The sequence below is a fragment of the Grammomys surdaster genome, unplaced genomic scaffold (assembly GCF_004785775.1).
Source record: "Grammomys surdaster isolate TR1022 unplaced genomic scaffold, NIH_TR_1.0 126219, whole genome shotgun sequence".
NCBI classification, from domain to species: Eukaryota; Metazoa; Chordata; class Mammalia; order Rodentia; family Muridae; genus Grammomys; species Grammomys surdaster.
In genome coordinates this window covers 8,772,282-8,789,043 of record NW_021621022.1, presented here as the reverse complement: position 1 = coordinate 8,789,043, position 16,762 = coordinate 8,772,282, and the positions used below count along the sequence as shown (strand labels likewise).

At 47.5% G+C, this 16,762-nt stretch overlaps 1 protein-coding gene across 2 annotated transcripts in view; it reads right to left on the bottom strand.

Moving 5' to 3' along the window:
• The window catches only part of Bin3 (bridging integrator 3), a 38,326-nt gene that overhangs the window by 9,961 nt on the left and 11,603 nt on the right, over positions 1–16,762 (bottom strand). For both annotated transcript variants that reach the window (XM_028758893.1, XM_028758894.1), the window contains exons 2-4: positions 9,801–9,849; positions 4,480–4,520; positions 4,075–4,136 (exon numbers count right to left, since the gene is read on the bottom strand). In XM_028758893.1, coding sequence (XP_028614726.1) covers positions 4,075–4,136; positions 4,480–4,520; positions 9,801–9,849 — 152 coding nt within the window. The remainder of the gene's footprint in view (positions 1–4,074; positions 4,137–4,479; positions 4,521–9,800; positions 9,850–16,762) is intronic.

The following is a 16,762-nucleotide window of genomic DNA, read 5'->3' as shown; positions in this document are numbered from 1 at the left end:
CTTGTTATGTAGCCCAGATGGGCCTCCAGTCTGCAGTGATCTTCTGTCTCAGCCTCCTCAGTGGTGGCATTATAGGCAAGCACTGCTACACCCGGCTGGGATTTATTTTGCTGATTATTACTTGAGTGTCACAGCATTTAAGATGCTATTGATTTTAAGGCACACTGTTACTGTATAAACCACTGAGAAACAACAACAACAAAAACGCTGACCATCAAACCACCATATTAGCAAATGTGACAGAGCTGTGGTTGCAAGGACACTAAATTGAAAAAGTGTCTTAGAATGGATCCAGGGAGACCCACCTCCAGCTGATTACAGATAGGGCCATCCTTGCCATCCCATGAGTGGAACAGATAGCCCATGCCCAGTGCCAGTTCCTGGAGAAGGGCCTTGTGGGAGAGGAGAAGCTTCCCGCTAGAGGTCCCCATCATGGTAGGGAGTTACAGTTACCAAACAAAGAAAGCCTACTCTGTGAGGGGACCAGAAAAGTAAACTTGTCAGAAATGTTGTAAGAAACAATTCTGAAATGATTACAAACAATATAGTCCAAAGAATATAAAAGTCTGCACAGAACTGCAAACATGTCTGAAAATATCTTCTATTATTATTCTTTTCCCAGTATTTAAAGAGAATAGAAGAAGGAGGAGGAGGAGGAGAAAGAGGAGGAGGAGAAGGAGAAGGAGAAGGAGAAGGAGAAGGAGAAGGAGAAGGAGGAGAAGGAGGAGAAGGAGAAGGAGGAGAAGAAGAAGAACCAAAACAGTCAAAAAACCAAACCAAAACCTTAACAGTCACTGGGTCGAGGAAGGCTTTCTTCCCACCTGTCCTTTCCTGCCTAACACTCTCACATTCTCGGGGCTCTTCCTGCTGGATCCACATGAAATCAAGGTGCTGCACTTGCTTGGGCCACTTCAGTGGCCACAGCCAGGTCTGAAGTACAATGCAGCATGCCGTCCTGGACCTCAGCACCAGCCCACAGCCTCTCTGCGCTGCAGGGACTGCGTAGTGAGTCCATGGTCCACATGACCTATCACCTGCAACTGGCAGTCTTTCAAACTTGGGGAAACTAAGGATCTTGGACCTCCCCTTGTGTTTCTGAGGTTCTCAATACAGCTTCCAGATGAAGCCCCAAGGTCTTCAGAGACTGCACTCTGAAAACTCCCAAAGTCTAATCATTTTACCAAATGGAAGATCCTCTTTTCAGAGCACCAGAGAGGATTTTAGGGCCTGTCCTGGGAACCTGGGAGAGCCTGAGGTCAGAAGAGGCATAGTTCATTTTCCTCAACCGTTGGGTCAGTGGCTCTCAGCATGTTTCTAGTCCCACTATACCAGTGTCACAATGTGTCACAGATATTCTGGGCCTTGTTCTGGACCTCAGAATGCTAAAGTCAGGCCTGGTATCCCAGGCTATGATTAGTTCTCTAGCGACCCTGCTGTCACCCATGAGCCAGACCCTGAATGCACAGTGTGCTAAAGGAAGCTGCCCTTCAGAAGGGTGCTCTGCTCCTTGCTCTGGACTCAGTGGTCCTAGCCTTTAACAGTCACCCCTTGGTCCCAATTTTACTGCTGGACAACAGACTTTCTTCAGCTAAGGTGCTTGCCTCATGAACTCCTTACGTCTACATGGTACTGACTGAAACAAAATCCTATACTCCATTTCCACTCTGATATCACAGCTATCTGGAGAGCAGGTCCCAGTGACTCCCCTGATGAAAGGCAGTAGGGAATGAGGCAAAGGCCTTCCATGTAAGTCAGACCCAAAAGTCATTTAACAGGTCAGTTCCCAAACCTGACCCCGGGCTCAGGACATGCCTACTTTGCAGACAGAAGGGGCCAGAAGTGAGGTTGAAGTTATGTTCAGACTATCCCATCTCCTTGGGGTTAGCAGGGAAGCTCGGCAGCATAGACAAGGGGGATGGCTTTCTGAACACGGGTTCCATCAGGCCTTTGGCAGCGGCTGCTTCCTGGGAAGGCATTTCTCTTTCTGATCAGAAGCTGTTCAAAGTGTCCACGGAAGGAATAAAGGTGTAATTAACCAGCCACATACTAGTACCTGGTAAAAATGGGGCAACTCCAAGTCTTGGGCCCTTTTCACTGCTTGGTAAGTGGAAGCATAACAGACTCCCCACTCACCCTGTGCTGCCCATCAGCCTATCACCTTTCAGATGGCATCTGGATACCATGGCACTACCCAAACTGGGATTCTACTCTGAGGCAGCTGGTCAAGCAATGAGACGGGCCTGTTTACTGCAGTGAAGACTCCCTTGGCTGCTTTCAAGCTTAGAGTAACCAGGAAAACAGCAAGGCATGGGGCAGGTGGGCTGGAAAGATGGCTCAGTGGTTAAGAACACTTGCTGATCTTTAAGAAGAGTCAAGTGTGGCTCCCAGCACCCTTATAAAATGGCCCACAATTGCCTATAACTCCAGCTCCAGGGGATCTGATGCTTTTTTTTCTGGCCTCCATGGGTACCTGTACCCATGTGCATACATACCCACATGAACACATGCATAATTTACAAAATAAAGAAAAAAAAAGAGGTTTAAAAGCAAACCCAAAACACCCTTCTGCCCCAAGACAGGTAACTGACAAAGCAAGTCCCTCCTTTTATAGATGGACATTCTGCATGCTCTGCCATCAGAACATGAATTCAGAACACATGCAGGAGATGGGATTCCTCTTAGGCTGTGCAAGCATTGTGGCTACCACAGACACCACTATGTGGAGTGGCTGAAGGAACCAAAGAGGGGCCCTCAAGCCTACATCTGCCTTCGGGCCAGTGAGCACAACCACTGGGGTAAGGCCAAATTCTACCTCAGGGCCTTTGCTGAAATGTCCTCCAGACACATCTACATAGAGTACTCTCTTATCCCTTCAGGTACAGGGGCACCTCCGGAGAGAGGCCTCCCTGTTCACCCCACTGATAGCAGCACTCCATTATCCCCATCCCTTTATGTTCCTTCACTGCACTGGCCTTTGCATGGTGCTACAATATGTATGTACGGATTCCTTCCATGCCCTCTTCCTAGGATGGAAGCTCCTGTCTTGACTGACTACTGAATCCCTAGCACTGAAATGTGTGCCTGGAAGAAGTTGCTTCTCAACCAGCATTTGTCAAATGAGAGATGGCAGTTCACCCTGGTCAAACCTGTCTCTCTCAAGTCCCTTTTATACAGTGGCATGCAGATACATCCCACTCTCTGGAATCCACGGAGAAGTGGTCGAGGTCCATTTGGCAGGAACCTTGGTGTGGCTACTTGTGCTGCAGATGTTGGTGGCAGTACTGCTGCTCTTAATACAAGTGTGCTGTTCTCAGGGGCTTTACACCAACACACAACTTTACTATCACAGCTGGTCATAGCTGTGGACCAGCAAATGTGGGTCCATTTCAGACACAGCTCAGTGAGGTTAAGGGCAGTGTTGGCTTAGAGACTGTTAGGGCAGTACTGGGTGGGAACAATATGGGAATATTCTCTTCTGTTCTCTGTCACTCAGTGACATGGCCTCTTAGAGCTCCCTGACCTGTACTGTCTCATCACTGGGACCCTGGGTCTAGTTCTTCCTGAACAAGTCTCTTTAGCTAAGAGCCCTCCCTAGCCCTGGCTGTCTGCTAGCACCTGCTGGCTCCTCACCACTGTGACATCAGTAATGACAGAATGATCCTGAAATTTTCCTGCCTCTACTTTAGCTGTCTCTCCTGCTTAGCTGCATAGCCCCTTCAGTTGTTGCCATGGGAAGGCCATGTTGTCGACTTCTGCCTGGAAGGCCATGCTGTCTTTTTTTCTCTGGCCCTGACCCTGAGGCAGAAAAGGCCCTTGCCATAGAGGCTTCTGCTGGCTGTAGTACTATCCTGACAGGAACCTGGGAGCATCTGTTTTCCTGCTCAACTAAGCTGGAGAGTGGCAGGGCCCTGTGGGAGGTGGTGATCTGATCAGAGAGAAATGATCCAGGCCTCCTCTTAGGGCCAGGGCTTGGTGTTTTCCGAGCACAGTGACTTCTGAGTTAGCCCTTGAGGGTCTGAGGAACAGGGAGGGCACGCCTCCTGCTGCCATGATGGGCATGGGGAGGCTACTCACCCAGGTCAGCATCAGTGCTTTTCTTCATGTCCTTCTGCAGGCGCTTGGTCTGCTCTTCCAGCCTGAAAGCAAAGGGGAGATGGACACTCACCCTCCAACACCCAGGCCTCGTCTCTTCAGGGAAGCCCAGCAGGGAGGAAAGCCCCTCTCTGTGTAACACCTGCCATAGACCTCTGTGCCACCTCAGGCTCTGCAGGAGGCTGATCACCCAGAGACTGTGGAGTAATGGCCAGTCATCTGTTAGAGCCATCTTCGGTTCCTAACTGTAAATGGACCAAGGGCACAGGAAAGGCTCCCTGGCTGAGCCTGAGCTGGCCAGGAGGAGGCAGAGCAGGGACAGAGACTTGGCAAGAAGCAAGCGCCCCAGCTATCTCCCATCTGCCCCTCCTGGAGCTTGACACTCACTGCTGCAGTTTTCCATACTCCCTTTCAAAGTCTCTCTCCACCTGTAAGGCAAGTGATGGCTCAGTCAGTGGGGCAGTGACAACATGGTGGAAAAACCTCCCCGCTTACTGAAACTTGCTCCACACCCTCCCCCAGCCTGCAGCAACAGCGCTGTCCAGTCCCTACACGCTCCAGCAGATCATTAACAACAGTGTCCCTGTGTTCTCAACTAATGAAGTGTTTGACTGAGGGAGAAGGCCTCTCTCTCCAGAGGGGCCAACCAGGCAACTTGGCAAGTCTCAGCGATTGTGCCTCGGCTCTGTCATTCCAGAGTGAGGCACTGGTTAGTGCCCTTCCTTATCCCAACTCTGGTGGCAGCCAAGGTGATCTGACAGGACTGGACCCCACCTAGGAGTCACCTGGGCACCAAGGAAGAGGCAGGTCTCAAGTAGGCGGGTTCTGCCACGCATGTGCTAGCTGTGAGACCTGAGCAAGTGACTTCCCTTCTCAGCCGTAGCCTCCTCACAGGCCCTACTCATCTGCTGTGGGGTCTGGGGTACATCCAAAAAGATCTCGTGTGCAATATCAGGTGGGAGCTTGCTTTAGAATGAAGGATCCCTGCACCTGAGCCTTGAAGGTGCACACTGCCAGGGCCGCTCAACTTGTGGCCTGCATGCAAGGATAGCTACGAATATAGCTCAACACAAAATTGTAAGCTTATGAAATCATGAAGCATTTTTGTAGGTAAAAATTAATTTATTATTACTATCATTATTGTGTTTATGATGTATATGCAAGGGCATGCAAGCCATGGAAGACAGAGGGCAGCCTTTAGGAATTTGGTCAGCTGTAGGTTTGGGGATCAGAGGTTGTCAAGCCTGCACAGGAAGTGCTCTTACCCAACAACCCATCATACTGGCCAGCACTTTTTTAGGAGGGGAGCAGTAAGTGTGGGTCTTGAAAGTGAACGCTGAAGATGACAATGCCATCTTCAAAAGGTTGGACTAGCCTACTTATTCCTCCAGCACGTGGTGCAGGAGGGCAGTTGAGAGGAATGAACAGAGGCAGGGAGAGGCGAGCTCTCACATTAACAGCTTCTTGTATCTTTGGGCAGAGTGATCTCCCTGGGCCATTGCTCTGGCCTTGGTTACTGCTTAAGGGAACAATGGGCAGGCGCCTAGCCCACAGTGGTGATTATGGAGTGTATATCCACTTTCCTTTCCTGCTTGCTGGGTACTGGAGGAACACAGCAGCCTGGAGATGCAGACAGGGACGCAGAGAGCAGCAGCAGGAACTGTTTGGGAAATGGCAGGCCCATGGCTAAGTATGGAACCTCATGCTAGGCAGTAGCCCTGTGCTGTGGCCTTCATAACCCAGAATGGTGGCTTCTGAGTGTCCTATTTTTCTTCATATTAGCATTTATTTCCAAAAAGACAAAATGAAAACTAAGTATTTCTTGGCGCGAATAAACTCTCCTGGAGACACACTTATGTTGCTTGCTCTTCTGGGGTGGTGGGGGCTGAGCCCCTGCGCTGCTGCCTCTGGCTCCCAGCCTTCTCTTTTGCAATGCCTGGGTGTGCTGATGTGTGTGGGATGTCAGAGAGCACCTGGTCTGCCCGGCTGGGGACTGCTTGGACTTGTACAGAGGGGCCGTCGAGCTCCTAGCCAGGTAGAGTTGTTCTGGGGGAGGAGAAGCTTACAGTCTCATGCTGGGGTGGGCACATGCTCCTGCTTGATGCCACTCAAGGCTGTTTCACAGGAACTTGGAAACACCACCTCCCCTGCTTCCAGGAGCCATGGTCAAGGGTCCCACATCTTTCTCCCCAAAAGACAGAGCCACTTGGGGGTAGGACCAGAATTCCAGGCCCTCAGATTATGGCTGATAGAATAAAGAGACCCATTGAAGGCACATTCCAAGGTACATGTCTTCTGAGGGAAAGGGCCAAGTGGAAAAGATCTGAACATTTCTGAATGCTTGATACCTTTGCCAAAAGGCAACTGGAGGCCAGTCAACAATGCGAGTGTAAACACATGTGCACGCGCTGTCAGGGGACTGGGCTGGGCCAGGCGCTGGAGGCAGCATGAAGCCCCAGATGAAGCTCCCTACATTCTCCTGGGCCTAGGGTGCAAGGACAATGCCTAGGCCAGCCTACCCAGAATGAGCTCAGCCTTTGCCAAGTGAGTGAACAAGCTGAGTTCCTTCCAAACCTAAATTCCTGGTAAAGGGGAACAGAAGGCCGCAGGCAGGGCTGAGGCTCTGATGCCAGGGCTAAGGTGTGTCAGGTCAAACTGAGGCAGAGAAGGCATTCTGAGAGCCACCCTGCAAGGGTGGACTGCACCTCCCCTTCAGCATGCTCCAGTGCTAAGGAGGGTTAGAGAGGCCAAAGTCTGACATTTACTTCTGTTGGAGAGGCTCAATGTGGCTTCTTGTCTTTGCCCTGGTTTTGTGAGGAGCCTACTAGTTAGGAACCTAGGCTTGTGTTTTCCTATGTATACAAAACCTAGGGGACCCATGCTTGGAGGGCATAGGAAACCATGTCTCCAAGAGCTCCAAGCTAGAGGGTGTGTGTGGCGTGTGTATGTGTGTGCACGTGTGTGTGCCTGCGTGTGATATAAGTAGGTGTATGTGGTATATGTGTGGTATGTGTATACACATGTGTGGTAAGTGTGTATGTTATGTGTGTGCCTGTATATATATGTGTGTGGTGTGTATGTGCATGTGTTTGTATGTGATATGATGTGTGTTTCTATGTCTATGTCTATGTTCTCTCACCATGCTAAGATGCTCTGAGGCTCTAGAGGGAACTGATAAAAGTTGGATCAGGAGGTGGACTCTGTGGTCCTGGTCTCAGTGCCAATGGACAGCCCCTGTAGAGAACATGCCATTCCTGACACAGGCTCAACAGTGTTGCATGTTGGTAACCTGAGCACGGGCAAGCAGTGAGAGCAAAGACAACGTTTTCTTTGTGGCTGGAAGCTGGGCACTCTGAGCCAAAAACCTCCTGAAAATCCATCAGCATAACATGAACACTTCTTCCCATGACAGGGCTGCCATGACTTCCAATAACCTGGGCGGCCACATCTGTTCCTATCCCAGAATGTGTCAGCAGTGTCCAGGGACAGCTGCCAGAGATCTGGAGACATCTGCACAGCCCAGGCCTGTGTTAGGGGTGGAGAGGTGAGCAGGAACCCATCTAGAAAAGGCAGAGTCCTGCTACCTATGCTTAAACACCCCCAGGGAACTGAAGGGAACAGGCTGAGCAGACAAAAGCTCCATTCTAAGCCACCCCTCAGCTTAGACGGCTGGTGAAAGATCAAAGGCCTAGCCTACAACTCCAATGAACTGGGGGATAGAGCTGCTGGGACAGGCTGAGTTCTTGATGGCTTTGGAGGAAGCCAAAGCAGCTGTCAGTGAGGGCTTCTTACTGAGCAGACACTGGACTAAGTGCTTGATATGCACTGGTTGGTGTGAGACTCTTCATGTGTGTGACATAGGTACTAGGCCTTACTTTACAAATAGGAAAACTAAGGCTCAAAGAGGCTAAAGTATGTGCCAAAAGTCTCAGATAACATAGGCAGAACCAGGCAGGAGTTCAGGAAGTCAGTTTCTTACCTGGCTCCTTAACAACTACTGGATACTTGCTCAACTTGGGAGGAAGGTACACCACAGACTAAAGGATGACAAGTCCCCAGCAAAGACTTAGACAGGCGTAGGGAGGGGACAGGGGAAGCTATGGGGCAGGGTGGAGGTGTGGAGAGATTTGATCTTCCCTGGAAATCTTTGCTATTCCTCAAAGTAGAGGATTTAGGATGCCATGATGGATTAGGTTCCAGATCTCCCTGGAACCATAAGCCAAAATGAATAATTCCTTCTCTAAAAAATACCCCCAGGAAGCAAGACCTTTTCACCAACAGACTCTGGCAAGGAGCTGGAAAGTGCATTGTAACCCATCCTGTTCTGTGGGATCAAAGTCCCATCGATGAAAGATGAAAGTCATGGTGGAGGGAGGGAGTTCTGTCTTCTTGTTTGTGGTTGTGAACAAAGAGGGAAAAAGACCCTTTTCAAAACCACTTTTCTTTTGGATCTGCTGAGATTGCTCTCTGGAGGCTTAAAGCCACACCCTCCCCCTTCTTGGAGCCCGGCATTTGTAGACCCAGACTTTCTGGGTCTTAGCAGAGAAGCTCCACAGATGGTCAGCTGTGGAGGCGACACTGAGTCTGTTACAACCTGCCATCGCATGAGGCCGAGGGCGACTCTTTTAAGTCGAGCCCAGCTTTTTTCCTGTGACCTAACTTTGGACTTCCTGAAGATGGAGACATTGGTCAGATGTGCTGAACTTTCTGCCAAGCCAAAACAGGATCTTCCCTCTAGCTCTGGCGGCTGAGCCAAGGAGAGAAGGGGGAGACAAGGGCCTCAGAGGATGGGCATGGGGGCCTCTACTGCATGGACAGTGCTGGAGCTTGAGCTGCCACCATGGAGTTTGGTCTTTACATGTAGGATCACTCCTGTTAAAACCCGAAGCCTCGTCTGTATGTGAGGAGCCGAGGAGGTTACTTTGGACAGACAGAGCTGCACAGTGGGAACAGCACAAAGCCAAGATGGTGGAGTGAGCAAAGCCACAGAGCAAGTGCTAACCCCAGCTCTCCAGGAGAGGACTGTCAGGTCTAACAATGTCTCTACCGTGCTACAGAAAAACCAGATGGTGAGGCCAGACATGGTCCATGGGCTTCTAGCTCTAACATTCTGGGATCTGTGGCTCTTCCTCTCCCACTTCAGACATAAAACAGGGATAAATATCTTGGCTTCAAAGGTGTTACCATTGCACAGAGTGACTAGATCATGGCAGAGACTCACTTGCCTGAGCAAACAAAAAGAAGTGGGCCACCTGGAGAACCTGTCTGGTCTTTTATGTCGTTGACGTGGCCAGAAAGAAAGGCCTTTGGCACTGCTGTGGGGAGTGTGTGCAAGGGGAGGTGTGTATATACATATGCTCCAGAGCTCTCCCAAGAGAGGACTGCTTGAATGGAAAAGACCTATAGCTATCCAAAGCTGGGGAAGCGACCAACAGGACCCAGGACAGGAGGCCCCTGGAAACCCCAGGCTCTGCAACCAATGACTGGGAATAAGCCTCATGGTTCTGACCTTCCAGCTCCCAAATGTGCACTGTCAGTGCTCAGGTTCTTCCCTGGGAAGGTAGCTCACTGACAGAGCACTTGTCTAGTATGCACAAAGCCCTGGTTCAATCTCCAGTTTTGAGAGAGAAGACCAGAAGGCTGAGGTTCCATACACAGGTCATATGAGGCACAGTTGAGTCTCAGGGCATAAGAACTAGGTTACTCACTGTTTTGGAAACAATCTGTTTCTTGGGCTGCCCAATCTTAAATGGAATCCTGTAAGAGGAAGAGACAAAGAGACGCTGTGAGACATGGGGTAGGCTGGGCTGGAGGAGTGGATGCACAGAGGGGGTCAGCACTTGGTCCCCTAGTCCTCATGGTCTGAGGACATGTGATCCAATAGCACCCAGATGGGTTCTGGGACAGATCATGTGCCATGCAGGCTCTTGGTCACTCCTGCCTGCTGAAAACATCATTCCTATTAACGGTCTGTCAGTTAAACACATGGGGAAAGTGGGGGAAGGGAGACACCTTGAGGATCTGTGAATCTTGTTTGAGGAACTACTAAGTGTGAAACATGGCTCCCTATCCTTAAAAAACATCCTGGAAACAGCCCACAGCATCCCTCATCCTCTGAGAGGTACTCACTTTCCCTATAGGGACTACAGTGTATCTTGTAAGGTTTCTGGGCATGCTAAGGGGAGATGACATATTAAGGAACATTTATGACGAGTTAAAAACAGATGAGATTAAATGTGGCTTACTTGGTAAAGATTCTGCCCAAGCCTGCCTTAAACTTTTTAAGAAGCTCTGTTTACCAGGTCCCATGCTCATCTGGAACCTGGACTTAACAGATTATCTTGGGGGTAGGGCTCAGAAGGGGAGCCACAGCCCAGCTTCCACCTACTTTAGCAGGCTGCTCTAAGACCCAAGCGGCTGTCCCTGGACCCTTTCTGGCTCTCAGGAAGGAGTGGATTGACACAGGCAATTGAAAGATGTCTTTCAGGTCCTGACAACATGGACTCTGTTAGTCCACATTGTTGGCCAGGGGTGAGCATTTAACATGGTTTTTCCCAGTGGTAACAGAAATGGTAATGTGTCTGCCCTACCTTTCCTGTCTCCAGGTGGGAAGTGAATCTAGGACCCAGCTCTTGGTAGAAGCCCAAAGCCATCTTGTCACTATCCCCCTCTGACAGACCAATGTGCCAATGCTGTTATCACCAACCCTTAACCTCCACTCCCATCTTCCCTTTAGCTAGTCTCCCGCACCCGCCTCCACCTGGCCCAAGCTGACCAACACTGCGCTAACCCCAACAGTATAATTAACCACCGATAATAACCCCCAGACAGCAATCTGGTTGAGGGGATGGGCCGGCCTGAGTCACAGCGGTTTAAATTTAATTTCTGGAGGACATCCTGTTTATTGTTAACCCAGCCCCATAATTTGGAAGAGTTAACCCTTTGGGTGCTGGCTGAAAACAAAGTGTCTTGAGCTGTGTCATCATCAGATGGAAAAAGGTATGCTGTGAAACTGCAAAGGGGAGAAAAGAGGAAGCTGTTGCTTCTTTCTCAGACCTAAAGAGAAAAAGGCCCAGGGGAGCTGGGTTTCCTGTCCTAGTCCCCATAATGCTTTCCCTAAGATTGGAGACTGGAGTTGATGGCCGAGGAACACTCTGGAGGCAGCTGAGGTGCAGGGCCATACATCACTCGGGTTTCCAGAAGGAAGCTGGAGTGGGACATGCTCTAACCAGGAAGCAGATCCAGTCTCTGCCTCTTTGGTTTGGCTACTCATTGAAAAAGTCAGTCTCTCTGAAACCCAGTTCTTTAACTATGAAGCCTGTAGGATGAGATGGCCCTCTTGCTCACCTACAAAGAATTTATACCCCAAGAATATGGGGGAGTAGACTGAGGATCCCAAAGAGCCCTCAGAGCGGTCTCAGTTTGGAATGACAGACTGTAGCCAAGGAAGCTAAAGTTGACAGATGTTGCTTGCAGAGCCACGGCCTTGCTAAAGCTCAGCTTGCAATCACAGGCCTTTTAGAGCAGCAGAGCATGAGGGAAGAGTTTTGCCACTTTGAACCTCTTTATAACTATTCAGGAAGGAAATGGATCTTAAAGGAGTCAAAGACAGGCTCAGGGTCACTGTGCTGCTTCCCCAGGGCCCCTGACTTCTCTGCCATTCACTTCAGGGTTCTTCTCAAGAGCTGTTCTAGGTACTTGATGCCTAGAGTCTGTGGGACTAATGGCCGAGAGCCTGAAAACGAAGGTGACCCTGTGTGGAGTCACGTGTTTCAGCACAAAGGACTAGTTACATGCAGCCAGGTCTCCACCGTAGTTACTGATGGACAGACAGGATTCTATCAGATTGTCTGCACTATTTTTCAACTTGTTTGCTCCCAAGCCATGTCTACCTGCTACAACACCGGTTAAGTAAAATAAACATTTTATTCTAGATTTTCAGAAAAACTATGAAGTATCATAATTACTATGTCTCCCTGCCCTGTTCCCTCTTATGAACATCTTACATTAGTATGGTACATCAGTCATGATTAATAAACCTAGAATGACATAATAAAATCTGTGGTTTATTCAGATTGCCTTAGTTTCTCTTCAGTATCCTTTTCAGAACCAGGAATCCATGCAGTCTACCACACTACATTTGGTCCCTAAGTGCCTCTTGCTGTGACAGTGTTAGACTTCCTTGGCTTTGATGACACCGACAATTTTAACGGGCACTGTTCAGATGGTTCAGAATGCCTCCCCACACCTTTGGGATTTGAGAACTAGAGAGATAGCTCAGTGGGTTGAGAGTACTGATTGCTCTTTCAGAGGACCAGAGTTCAGATCCCATCACCCACATGGGACAGTTCACAGCCACTTCCAACTCCATCTCCAGGCCATCTGATGCCTCCTCTGGCCTTGGCAGGTACATACATACATGTGCCATACATTCATACAGACACATAAGTAAAAATAAATCTTTAAAACAACACCAGCAGCAACAAAAACCCATTCCTGTCAAGTCTCTTCACGGATATACTGCAGACATGATAACACCCCAGCTGTCCCCACTGAGCCACAGGCTGAGGAAGTGCTTCAAAAGTTCCCCCAACTGTGGTTCCCCCCCCCCCGCTCCTTTCCACTAGGGAGTCACTATTTATTTTACTTATTTAGGCCATCATTCATATTGGTATAAACACATGGATATTTTATACTCTGGTTCATAATCCAATACAGCTTTATTTTGATACTCAAAACTGCTTCAGTCGGGCCACTGAGAACGGTACAGTTGGCTCGTGTGACCTTCAGACATGTTCCCATCAGTGCATGGGCACATGCCTGAGTTAAGTCATACCTCCTTTAATACAAGACACTCCGGGCTCATTGTGAGCCTACTTCAGCCACGTGGCTGTTTCCTGCTTTTTCTAATTCTATATTCCTTATTTCCTGTCCCACACTGGGGGGATCTACTTAGTCAGCACCACTTGGATCACACAGGGAAATGGGGCACACGGCTGTACACAAATGGAGCCTTCCCACTTCCTGCCTTACTGGGAGGTGCGCTTAAGTCTAAAGCCTTGATTACTTAGAATGGTTTCATTGAAAAATGTCAGGAAAAGGGAGAGAAAGAAGGGAAGAAGACCCCCTGCCAGCCATTATCTCTGCCCAAAGTCACTGTTTCAGTAGTATTAATTATGTTTATTTTTACACAGGCTGAAAGAAAACCAGCTGAGGGAAATAAGACTGCTGGCAGTGTCAGTCCTGGGTGAGAGAATGTGGCTACTCTTCTCCTTTTTGCACTTGCTCTAATTCTTCAAGTAAGGAAAACAAAACAAAACAAAACAAGAAACCAACCAACCAACCAAACAAAAAAAAAACCCCATCCCTTCAGTTTTTTTCTTAACTGCAAAAATGGCACCTGATTAGTTAGAAACTTAGAAGACATGGAAAAATACAAACGATGAAGAACACAACACCTGAATGCTCACACACTACAGAGGCAAAAATGAGCAGCTGAATTACTGCAGGGACACGTATCTGCACATGTGTATGTATGCACACATGTATTGATAATAACCTTTTAAAATAAAAGACAATGTACATAACATGAATGTTTTGACATTCTGCATAATTTTTAAATCTAGTATTTAGAAATTACTAATTTAGCAGACAAAGTAATGGGTTTCCTTACAGCACCATTGCCCATCTGTAACAACAGGCTTTGGTTTCCTTTGCTCATGCGTCCACACTGCCCCTGCCTCTCGGCCGTTCCCTGTCTCCCGTGAGGCTTGCTTCAGTTTTCCCGGTATGTGGATCCCAGTACTCCGCTCATTCTATCCCCACTTCCCCTAAGTTCTCTTCCTTTCATGATCCCTTTTCTAATTTTGTGATACACACACACCCTTTTAAATTTAGCTTCTGCAAGAGGAAAAAACACACATGGGATTTGTCTTTTGGAGTCTGGCTTATTTTGTTTAACATAATGACTTCCAGTTGCAACCATTTTCTCCCCTACAAATGTCGTGATTTAATTTTTCTTTATGGCTGCAAAACCTTCCCTTGTGTCTATGTTTCACATTCTCATTATCCACCTATTTGTTGACAGACTCATAGGCTGACAGATGCCCTGGGTTTTGTGACTAGTACAGCCATTAACACGGATGTGCAGGTCCTGCTCTGATGCGCTGACCCCAGAGGCGAGGTGCTGACTTATATGGTAGTTCTATTTTCAGTTTTCTGAGGAACCTCCATACTGATTTCCACAGGAGTGGTACAAGTTTGCACTCCCACCAGCAGTGGATACAGGCTCCCCTTCCCCACATTCTCACCAGCATTTATTACTATTTGTTTTGATGTAGTATGCCAATATAGTTTTCATCATTGATTTTTAAAAATATTATATACTTACTTGTTGTATATGTGCACACGTGTGAATGCTATGGTACATGTGCGAAGGTCAAAGGACACCTTGCCTTTGAAAGTTAGCTCTTTCTACTCTGTGGGTCACAGGGACAGAACTTGGGTTGTCAGGCATGGTGGTAAGAGCCTTTGCCCTCTGAGCCACCAGTGCTTATTGTACTGTCTGTTTTCTGAGACAGGGTTTCTCTGTGTAGCCCTGGCTGTTCTGGAACTTAGACCAGGCTGGCCTCAAACTCAAGAGATCCACCTGTCTCTGCCTCCTGAGTGCTGGGATTAAAGGCGTGTGCTGCCACATTTGACTACATACTGTTTTAAGTCAGGGTTTCTCTGTTTTTCCAATCTATGACCCTCTTGCCTCATCCTCAGAGTCTGGGATTACAGCTATGTCACATGCCTAGACAAAAATTTCTTTTTGAGTTTCGAGGGCATTACTTTTTCATCTTCCAAAATCCCAATAAGTATGAAGTCTCCGTGAAATCTAAAGCCACCCTGATTTCTGCCCTTTTCACGTGGTCCATTTTTCATTTTCTTTTTGCAAGGATGGTGAGTTTGTCATGGTGTTTGATAACAGTGTACATCCTGGGTCTGTTTTCATCTGCTGTGCTGGCTTCTCACTGGGCAGTTGGCAATCTCTAGGACTTGACTGGCCTTGACCTCCCCTCCACTGTCTGGTACTTGTTGCAATCTTGCTGATCCCTCTTGGTCTCTGATTTCTCTGCTTTTCAACATTTTCTTAATTTTACTTTCTAATATTTGTGCATTTCTGCTATCAGGTTTTACTGAATTTTATGACTTTATTCTCAGGGACATGGCTTTAATTCAGTTTTGCAAAAAGAAATCCAATTGTTAATTTCCTCACTAGTGTATTTTTACTCTCAGAGCCTGATTTTTTGGACTGTCTTTTATGGTGCTGTTTTGATTTCCCAGTTGGCTCATCTCTCTGTGGACTGTAACAACAGCTTAAAGTTTCTTCTCCCTTTCCAGTCTCTTTCTTTCTAGTATTTATGGATTGGTCTGACATGTCTTCCTTGGACACCTCACATATATGACTTGAGGACAAAAGACAAGACCGAGGCACACAGGATGTCGGTTGATCATGAAGAGCCATCTGACTAACATTTTTGTGGGGATCTTCTTGACATGTAGTTTCCCCCCCCCCCCGGGAAGGGAAGAGCCCACTAATCTCCTACACTGGGACTAAAGGCCACGCTGCTCAGCATTCTGGGAAGCTGGTGGGTGGAGCAGTGTGTGCCTATGTGTGCTGGTGGGTAGGGGCATGTCTTGGCACTTGGCTGTGGAGATGCATTTCATCCTCCTGACTTCACTGTGGTCCTCTTTCCCTTGATTATGTTCAATCTCTCAGAGGTGGTTAGGGATTTGCCCATGTCTATAGAATTTTGCATGCCTTTTAAAAGAACAGAATATGAAAATAGGTGTGAAGGTGAAATTTTAAGTGTAGAAAAAGGCTTCAAAAGTAAAATTTTAAAGTAAACAAATGAAACGAAAAAAATCAAGAATAACTTTGAAATTTTATTAATCATCTGCTTGACATGCTTCTGTATTTTTATTCCTACTCTTTGGGCTGTGCGGTTTTTGTCTTTTCACATGACAGAGTCAGTATCATTTATTTTCTCAAAGGAAAAAGAGAATTCAGTTTCTTTCTCTAGTAGAGTTGACTGAATCTGTTTTCTACTGCTTACAATTTAGGAATAAACCGTGTTTCCCTGCTAATGGGGAATGCACAAATATGAGTTTTAAGACTGCTGTAAAATTGAGGAAAATCCCACATTTCTTTTGTAAATAAACTGTGAGACTTGAGGGCATAGTGCAGGTTTTCTTGTACAATGATTCATCTCATGCTCTTGGGAGCTAGTGACAGTCACCATTCTGTCAGTGATGTCCTTGTAGGAGACACATCCTGAGTTCTGTTATCTTTGTTGTGTCTTTCACGAGAAATCCGCCAAAAATTCCTGTCTTATCCATGTGTTCATGTGACTTGCTCCTGTTTACCAAACAGGTTCTCAAACAATCACCATTAATATTTAAAACTGATTTTGTCTCCTTACTGATGACTAGTTTTGGTTACAAACTGAAAATACTGTTACATTATCTGATTGTAATTGCCCACCTTACCTTTATCATTTCTGTCTGATTTGTTGTTAAATCCAATTTCCTCTCATTTTTTTTGTAGTGTGGGGATTGAACCCAGGCTCATCAGGTAAGCATTTTACCGGTGAGTTAGTCCTTGGTTTTTCCTTTAAGAATTGAA